This window comes from Medicago sativa, chromosome 3 (genome assembly GCF_051527215.1).
Source record: "Medicago sativa cultivar Bolivia chromosome 3, Bolivia_mono, whole genome shotgun sequence".
In the NCBI taxonomy this organism is placed as follows: Eukaryota; Viridiplantae; Streptophyta; class Magnoliopsida; order Fabales; family Fabaceae; genus Medicago; species Medicago sativa.
In genome coordinates this window covers 83,914,917-83,925,072 of record NC_140751.1, presented here as the reverse complement: position 1 = coordinate 83,925,072, position 10,156 = coordinate 83,914,917, and the positions used below count along the sequence as shown (strand labels likewise).

The 10,156-nt window shown below is 32.9% G+C and overlaps 1 protein-coding gene across 1 annotated transcript; it reads right to left on the bottom strand.

Annotated features, from left to right (window-relative positions):
* Positions 1-4,171: 4,171 nt before the first annotated feature.
* TAPX (thylakoidal ascorbate peroxidase) lies at positions 4,172-10,027 on the bottom strand. The gene is given in 13 exon segments (XM_085754893.1): positions 4,172-4,382; positions 4,687-4,758; positions 4,966-5,070; positions 5,162-5,223; positions 5,226-5,238; positions 5,362-5,436; positions 6,754-6,840; positions 6,933-7,000; positions 7,407-7,494; positions 7,583-7,683; positions 7,757-7,877; positions 9,447-9,578; positions 9,667-10,027. Coding segments are annotated over 13 exon segments (1,305 nt in total). The 5' UTR covers positions 9,895-10,027; the 3' UTR covers positions 4,172-4,229.
* Between the last annotated feature and the right edge of the window lie 129 nt (positions 10,028-10,156).

Sequence of the window (10,156 nt, the reverse complement as noted above, 5' to 3'; positions counted from 1 at the left end):
TGTCCTTTCATAATACACTTGGTGATTTTTCAAATAAACGAGACTTTGACTATTACGTTGTATCTTCACACATCCTTGAGTAATTCTTAGCTCCCAAAACATATTATTCAAACTACATGGCTTCTTTCACCAATTCAACAAGAGCAACTTACCCTCTCTAAGTTGTAGATAATATCACAACGGATTATTGATTTGTCTTCCAATTAATAGTTGTTTAAACAATGTATACACAAAAGCGGACAAGGATTTTCTAGCATCCATATTTCCAACATAGTATGCATCTACACATTCCTTCAAAGTGTCTTTCCCTTGAGTTGTTCTTGTGTATTTCGAACACCCTTTCAATTACATATTCAAGTATCTCAACACCTAGTTCAAAGTTTACCAATGCACTTGACTCGGATTTGCCACAAACTCACTCACTATTCTAATCGCATGCGCTAAGTCCAACCTACTAGAAACCATGTCATAAATTATGTTTCCACCTCACTTGCATAGTGAGCACCCTAAATCTTCTTCCCACCCTCGGATTGAGAAGATTGCATAATTGAAAATTTTGTATGAGGACCCAAAGGAGTGATAGCGATCTTAGCATCAAGCATTCTAAACTCGCTTCGTCACTTTCTCCAAGTAACTATATTGAGGTAAGAACAATTCACCCTTGTGTCAATTTTTCATGATATCCATTATCCTTTTAGCAAAACCAAGATCTTTCATCTCAAATTCACCATTTAATTTCTCGTTGAACATACCAATCATTTTCTTCATAGAACTAGTCATTAAGATGTCATTCACATATATAAGTAAGTAGAGAATGACTTTCTCATCTATCTTCAACATGTAAACACGGTTGTCATATTCACTTATAAAGAAACAGGTCTTCAAAAGAAACTCGTCAAGCCAAACTGACATCATTACCTTGGGATTTGTTACAAATAATACAAATATTTTTTTTCAAAAGACATGTCTTAAACTTTTCCACTACAAAAGCCTTTGGTTGCTCATTATAGATTGCCTCTTCAAGATATCTGTGTCGAAACGGTCTTCACATCCATTTATTTCAACTCATGATTGTATTGATTAACAATAGTCATAAGCAACTTTATAGAGCAATATTTTACTACCAATGAAAAAATCTTATAGTAATTAATTCCCTCGAAGTTGAGTAAAACTCTTTGTCACGAGTCTAACTTTATAACTCGGTTCTTCAATCATTGGAATACCTTTCTTCTTCTTGAAGATCCACTTGCATCCAACTACCATTTGTTTCTTAGGTAGATCCACAAGCTTCCAAGTTTAATTCTTCTACAATGAATGCATTTCCCAATTCCCTTTCTTTAACCATTTTTTGTTCTCGTTACTCTTACGTTCATGATTAAAGTTCTTCGGTTACGAGTCTTACAATTCTTCAACGACATTTAGAGTCTTATGGTTTTCACCCCTAAACATCCATAAATATCTTAAAGTCTATCCTTTCAGATGGACATTCCCCCCGAGAAAAATTTGGGTCACTAACATCCCAAAAGCATGCATATCATACACAAAGATTATTTACTCAATTCGACTCATATTGACCTATGTACGAGGGAGAGAGCAACTTTTCAATCTATTATCAAGGAGATTTTACAAGATATCTAACAAAGTTACTAGAAATTAGCTTCAACAATAATCCCCAATTTTTATCCATTTGTGTCCCTTCTCTCAACCAACAAGAATATCTCTCAAGGAGACAAGAGAGAAAACTTGAATCATTCCTCTTATGAAATCACTATATACAATATGTTTAGATTATGTTTTTCAACCATAATTTCTCACCCAAATGCTCTCAACCATTAACACTTAAGTTCCCAAATAATGAGGTAAAAAAGTTCTTTGTAGGTAAATTATAAATATACTAAACTATCCCCTGTTTTTAAGCCAATATTTCACCACACAAGGCTTTTTGTATTAAAAAAAAAAAAAAGGTCAGAGATAAAATAAGGCTCTTGTCTTGACTAACTGAGTCAAACAAACATCTATAAATAATATGTCATATTATAATTTTTTTAAAAGGCATCTTTCATATTATACATTTATAAATAAATTGAATAATTTTAAAACCTTTTATTCGCTTAAAAAATTTAAGGTCTGAAGTTCTGGCTTGAACCGCTCGGCCTTGGATGCAAATAAATTCAATTTGCATCCCACAGTCCTCGGACCCTCGCTGGTTAGTTTCCTACGTTGGCCACACTATTTGTTTGACAAGATTTTGATTAATTAAGAATAGTGAAAAAAGAGTGCAACGTGTTTGCTATTATTTTTATAGTTGGTGTTTTTTTTATACACAAATTTGGCATGAAAATAAATAGTAAACAGTTTAAATAAGGGGTTAATTAGATACAATAGATAATAAATGAAAAATACATCTAACGCAACTCATTATTCTTTGAACACGATTAACCACGATTTTCAACATTGAACATTGGTTGGTTCATATATCATATATATCTTTTTTTATACAGAAAATAGCTATATGTGCCTATTAATCATACAATTTGCATTCAAATATATTTCTTCGATCCTAAATTATAAGTCGTTTTGATAATTTCACATAAATTAAAAAATATAAATAAATTGGTATGAAAAAGAGATATTACGAGTGATTTTACCAAATTATTATTCATTATTGAAAAGAGAAATTTAAAAAATTGAAAGAATAGGATAATAAGTAAAGAGTATAATAGAAGAAATTTTTTTTATCAATATTTCACTGATATTGTAAAGTCCTATAATTTGGGACAATTTTTTATGTAAAGTAACTTAAAATTTAGGACGGAACACTACAAAATATGATTTTGGTTCAAATCAAAAATTGTGGTTAACAACTTTTGAAATTGAGTTTCCTTCAAAAAGAAGTTTTAAAATTGAGTTGATCGTGTTGAGTGATAGTGCCACATGTTATAATTAACACAATTAACCAAATATTTAAATTGTGCTAAATGAATATGAGTTCTGATGTCAATATGTTTTCAAAGTGTCATTTTTATTCGAGGAAGATCGAACTTGACAATCTTCGCCATCAACTAAAAGAAAACATAAAAACGAACAAACTATAAATTTCGTCCAACACTAAATTCATAATCAATTTATTTATATTTTTTAATTTATGTATTAGATTATATTAGATTATTTTTTGACAAGCTATAATATATTAGATATATTTGGAAAAAATTCATAATCTGTCACGGGCAATCTATAATATATTAGATTATTTTTTGACAAGCTATATTATATTAGATATATTTGGAAAAATAAAAACACAAAAATGTTTTAAAAATGTGTAAAATAATTAATTAATAATAACATAACTCATTATCTATTTTTCGTGTCTATCTCTTTCCAAATTGTATATTCCACTTATTTCATACTTTGCACAACCATACTTTAGTCAATTGATAAATGACTTAACAATGAAAAGTATTAATTTAAGTTAACATCATACCAATCGTGATTTTAGCATAATACAGATGTTTGGTTAGTAAGCAAAACCGAGCTTACCTCCAAATCTCAATTTAACAGGTAATATAAACGTCAATTTTTCCTTGAGATCACAACGTATGCATTTATTTTAAATATTAAACTTGCTTTCAAAGTAAAATATCCAAAAGCAAATCACATTTTTATTAAAAAAACAAAATCTAGTTAAATCAAAATCAGTTTTATCAAATGTACATTAAACCACACTAAGAATGTTCTTAGTGTGTGATTGTGAGAAGTGAACATTCATTTCAAAATCAGAATTATTATCTCCAATTTCATAAAACTACATTTGAAATGCTTCCAACTCTACTCTTTCTCTTTACCGTTATTTTTCTTTGCATTAAGGAAAAAGGCATGATAAGAAAACAAATAATTAGAAAATTGATGTACCCAAAAAAGGATCATTTGTAAACAAATGATCAACCCATAAGGCACCAATCCACTGGCCTTTAGTCCTCTGGCTCTATCACATTGTTTTACCAGAAAACCCGTATGGGACATGTTTTGTTCCAACTCTCCAGTAGTGGAGTATTTGTTTTTTTTAGTAGTTAGTCATCTTTATAATATGATTATATGATTTTTTTTTATTTTTTTACAGACTACGGTTGTATGATTTATCAATGCATTAATACGCAAATGCCAAAGGAAAAAATTAACAAGTGCGCAAATGCCGATTCACTTGTAGTGAATTTCAGTAAGACAAAATCCAATTAGTTTCCAAACAGATATGTCAAAATAGCCAAAGCAGCAATAACAATTATGATGTTTAGGAAATAGTTTGACTTTAGAGCCTTATCTGGGCTTCCGCCAACCGCCTCATATTCAGCCCGTATCTTCTTCCTCATAGCATCAGACAGCTCTTTCTGCAATTCAAATAGACACACTATTGAATTTTATTCCTTTCTTCTTCATTTAAGATTTCCAAAATTACATGTGATAATAATCCCACGATTTGAAAATAGCTTCTTCTTGTATTATTAAAGATACTTGCACAAGAAAACAACACACTTGTTTTTACTCCTGCATCAAACCAGGAATAGAGAAACAATGAACAATATGCAAAATATATATTTTATGCAAACCTTTCATTAAATTATATATAATAAATTTCCAACAAGCATCAAGAAAATGAATAGTAAAATTTAATAAATTGTGCAAGCTTAAAACCTTTCCAGAGGAGTACTTGGCTGCTACAAACTTCTCTCCCACTACATTTGGAGAACCATCTATTACAATGCCCTGAAAAACAGATAAAAAAGAAAACTTTAATAGGTGATTTGGTCAACTGTCTTGTTATTTGAACTCAAATCAAATACGTACGTATGCAGACATGAAAAAGAAAAGGTAACAAATTTTGTATGAAAGAACATAATATCTAAGTCAGTAGTAACATAATAAACACACCCATCTAAAAATGCACAAAACAGTAACTCAACGTGAACAGACCTCTGCAGGTTCAAACTTTGCTCCAAGGTTGCTGAGTTTGGCATGTGCTTCAGCATAATCTTTAAAGAATGCTTCCTGATCTACAGCATATTTCTCAGCATATACCTGCATATTTCACAAATAATTTTATGGGTATATCACAGTTTAATTTTATGTTGAATAAATATGGACATGGGAAAAAATTCAGCAATTTTACCTTGAAGGAAGGATCGTCAAAAAGAGCAGCATCAGTTGGCAATACCAATAGATCTTCATCCTTTTTTCTTTGATGTCCTGTATGTAACAATAATTACAAAAAGAAAAAGTAGACTATGCATACTATCCTCTCCTCTTCCCTTCCTATACTGTTACAAAATCACCCCCTCCCCTCCCAACAAAATAATCAAAAAATCTGACCTTGAAGTAAGAGTTGTCAAACTTTAACCATTGTGCAGTCCAGGATTGTCCCCCAGGTGCTCCTGGCCCATCTTTCTGTAGAATGAGAAATACAAATGAATCTTATATTGTTTTATTGATTTCAGATATCATTCCATTCAAAAACTATTTGATTATCGTGTAAACCAGCTCTGAAGATACACAAAACTTGACAGGTCTGTATACTTAAGATTATGTATAGTTGGCATAAGACTATTAAAGACAGAAAGAAACAATTGTAGCAAAGATTTAGGTTTACATTTCTTAAAAGTAAACTGAAGTAAGACATGGAAGGTCTAAACAAACGGAGTAACAACAAACACTCATTGTATTCATATCTCTTGAAATTTGGCTCGAGTCTAACTCAACCCTACAAAACCGGCTTCTAAAATTAGGAGTACCACTTATAAACACATTTTCAGGTAATATCTCATCGAATGTGGGACTTTCTGCACACTTCCCCACGCCCAGGAGGACGTGACATCTGGAGCGTGTCCCGAGTGGCTCGATCGTGGGTGGCCCAACGGTTGTTAGGAAGGTTCTGATACCGAATTAAAATTTGAGTTGAATCTGACTCCAACCATACAAAACCAGCTTGTGAGGACTGCACACCAGAGATGTTGCATTGATGATGATGATGATGATGATTTCTTGATGATGGTGATTTCAATCCTAAAGTAATACTCCCTCCATCTCATTATAAGTTTCTCATTTGAGTTGTGTGCAATTCTTAAAAAATATGATTAGTTGTGTCGATTTCAATGATAAAATTAATTTCATTTACTAAAACTCTCTTATAATTGTAGTTAGTCGAGTGCTTAGGCGGGTTGAAATACAATAAATAAAGGTATATTAGTGGAAATAATAATTAATGTTTTGATTCGTATTCTAAAGTGACAATTAATTTGAGACAGAAATATTGTAGATGAGACACTTTTTTTTTTTTTTGGTACAATTGTAAATGAGACACTTATTACTGAGACAGAAGGAATCAAGGAACATGTTTAATTGTGATGAGCCCAACAAAAGAGCAATCGCTCTTGATTACTAAAATCATGATGACCTTTTATTAAGTCTAAAGGTGAAGCGTATCCACAAGCCTCTCAGCAGAGACCGATGTTATCAGACTAACGCGATAGTGAGTCTCGAATGCTCAACCAAATGACTTGAAGGTGTTATAAGGGAGATTTAACATAAAACAGCCATCCATTCGAATGATTATTTTACCATCATCTATAGCTTCAAACTAATGACTCTTAGTGCTCGTGAGCTCTTCGATATCAAATATTAAAATTAGACTGTAGTTTTGCAATAGTTCAGAACTCTCTCAAAATCATGTTTAATAGCTTGAGGGTAAAAAGGACGATAGTATACCGTGTATTTAGTCTCAGGTTTGCCCCAGCCACTGCGGTCTGGTCTAGACCGCCCCAGTGTGTGCGCACCAGATAATGCAACAATTTCCTGCAGATACAATAACATGATAGTCAAGATCACAGACATATAGTTATAGTCCAATACTTACCCCCATCCTTATGGAAAACACAGGGAATTACCTTGTCATTCAACCCCATTCGGTAGAAAACTTGACGCAAATGATCCGCAGGTGAAGGGGGGCCAGCATCTAAATAAATAAATAATAGTAGTTAGCAACCGAAAAAACTAGTAAACTAGGGCTGTTAAGTGTTAACAACCCAGAAATCGAAAACGGCCAAATTAAACCTGTCCAAATTGCTTGTTTACATTGGAAAATCATATACAAAACCAAACCAAAACCAAAAAAGGCATCATATCATCAATTATAAATGCGTGATATAACAGAATATATCAATAGAAGTAAAATATGCAACCACAGCCATTTCTATATGGCTAACTGTTAATTAATAGATGCCTAATAAAAAACTTATTGTCTCTCTGTTTCACATTCCCAAATTAACAGTAGCTTATCCAATCCATGTCCTAGAATCCTACAGAGGCAAAGAAGAAATTTTAAATCACAATATTACTCCAATTAGATATATGGGTTTTACCAGGAAGTCTCCCTTCTTCAGGGCATTGTTCAGGTCCAGTGACGTCTACTCTTCCATATTTCATGGGAATTTTTGGGCCTCCAGCTTCCTGAAGATTCAAAGAAAATGGTCAGTATCATTTAATTATTTCAAATAGACAACAATCAATCTTGAAGTCAAAGTAGGACTTAGGCAACCTCCACAGCTGTAGCACTAGCTAACTGAAATAAGTCTGCATATGTCACGCCTGAATATTTGTCTTTGATTGGCTGGAGAAGTTTCAATGCATTTACAAGGCCTGAAATTGCAGCTCATAAGAATAATTACCACGAGCAATATTCAGATATAATTGGTGGTTAATGAATACATACCAGCATTGGCTCCATGTTTCAACTCAACTTCAAATCTTAAGCTACCATTGGCTCCACCTCTCTGTGGCCACTCCTCAATATTCTTATTATAGGTACCAGCATCATGCCATCCCAAACGAATCTGTCACATAAAAGTATGTGTGAACCGTCACAATGAAAAGAAAAAAGAGTTCACACCTATGCTACAAATCATATGACAAAGCTCCATCTATATGTGGCTGGTATATCTCATCAACTCAGAGTTTGATAACTAGGCTGACTGAATCATATTATTCGCTGTAAAGTTCATTCATCATCTTCGAAACATTTCGTCACTGTAAAGCTATAAATCTCTTATGGTAAATGTGATGCAAAGAGTACTCTATATATTTTGAAGTATCAACACTGACACCGACAAGTCGACGCCTTTGTTAATTTGAAAAAAATTAATTAGTTTAATGTAATCACATGTGTCGGTTTCGGACACCGGCGCGCCTTCGATCAGAGGTGTCGGTGCTACAGAGATTCTATTCTATGCCACAATATCATGTTGGCCAATTAGCTGATGCTTTAGTTTGTTTTCTCTTTTTAAGTGAGTTTTAAGTAGAAAAGATATAGTAGACGTATAATCAGAACTCTGCATGCATATGTTGCACAAGTTCTTTGCACTAGTCTTTGTAGGAGAAATTCGCCCGACAATTTATAGTGTATCGTAAACATTTTTGAATCAATCATCAAACAACGGCCAGCAAAGACACTGTTAATGGAACACTAAAACCGGAAATTCAACAATAGAATTATAGAAACAAACTCCTAATCTTGAAATAAGAACCGTAACATTGAAAAATATATATATGACTTCACATATCAATTTAAAGAAGAAAGTTACTAAAAAAAAAGAATATAAAATAATGGAGAATGCAAGCCCCTAATAATATGAGTCACTGACCAAGGAACTTAGTTACTTAATGTGTGTTTGGTTCTGCAATGCCGATGACAAAAATTGATTTGGAATGAATTGATTTTAGTTAAAAGTGAGCTAAATGGAAGTGGTTTATGTTTGGATACATATTTGTAAATCTCTGTTGAACAATATAAGTTAAGAGTAAAAATCATGTTTAGAAACAAAAACTAGAGACCCGCTTCCAGTTAGAATTAATTCAGGCAAAATCAATCCTACGGAAAAACACCCAAACATTGTTAAATTGATTCTGCGTCTCTAAAATAAATTGACAACTCCAAAAATGAAACCAAATATACTCTTAACGTATTTTCACCTTGGATATCAAGATTATTAGGGTCTGTTTGGATTGGCTTGTTTGAGCTTATCTACTGGCATAAGTTTTGTGAGACTGTTTAGGAGAACTTATGAAAACAGCTTATGACTGTTTTCATAAGCTTTTTTCAACTTATGTTCATAAGTTCTCCGATATAGCTTATAAAAACAACTTATAACATGTTCAAAAACAATTTAACGTTATTTTATGTTCTGCTATAAAAATAGCTAATGCAAACTTATACATAAGTGCTTATCATGATAAGTGTTTGTTATAAAGCTGTTCAATCTCCATAAAATTACAGAGAAATCAATTATTGAAGCTTACGCTATACAACTTCAATTCCAGACAAAGAAAACGCTAAATCAAATGCAATGCACAGAAAAATCATAAAAAATTAAACAAAATCCAAGAAAAAAAGCACTGAAAATTACCAAAAGAGGATGACAGAACTTAGTCTTAAGAAGCTCCTTGATATCTTCTCTCGCGCTTTTCAACTGATCAGGATCAGACGCAAACGCAACCGTTCCGAATCGTCCACTCGAAACACGAACTTCACCTCTTCGCTGAAAAATTGCAAACGCAATTAACACAAACAAACTCAAAAAAATGATAAAAAAATCATCAAAGAGAAATAGAGAAACGAAACGAAACCTGATTGAGAAAGATGTGAGAAATGCGAGGAGAAGAACGCAAGCAATTGAGCGAGGAAACGGAACTGGAAGAAGATGACGATGAAAATGAGAAGAACGAACGGGAGGTTGAGAGTGAGACGGTGGCTCTGGTGGCGGAGGGAATCATGCGTGCGGCGGCGGCGCCGGTGATTGTAGCCATTGTGGTTGGTGAAGAGAGTGAAGGAGTGAGTAACACACGCTCTGCCATTTTGTTTCGTTGAGTTTTATATATTTAATTTTATTTGTTTTATGATTATTTTCTTTTTCTTTTCTTCTCCTTGTGTTTTGGATGATAATCCTGGATTTGCCAATCAAAACTCTACTTCTTGTGTTTGTGAAATAATCCACGATATGCTTGTGTAGGTTTATATAGTGCTCCTAGTCCTACCTTATACTTGACCCATCTTATTCCCAAGAGTCATTTTCATGTACTTGGGATTCAAGTGTTTGGTGTGAGTCATGCCACTCAT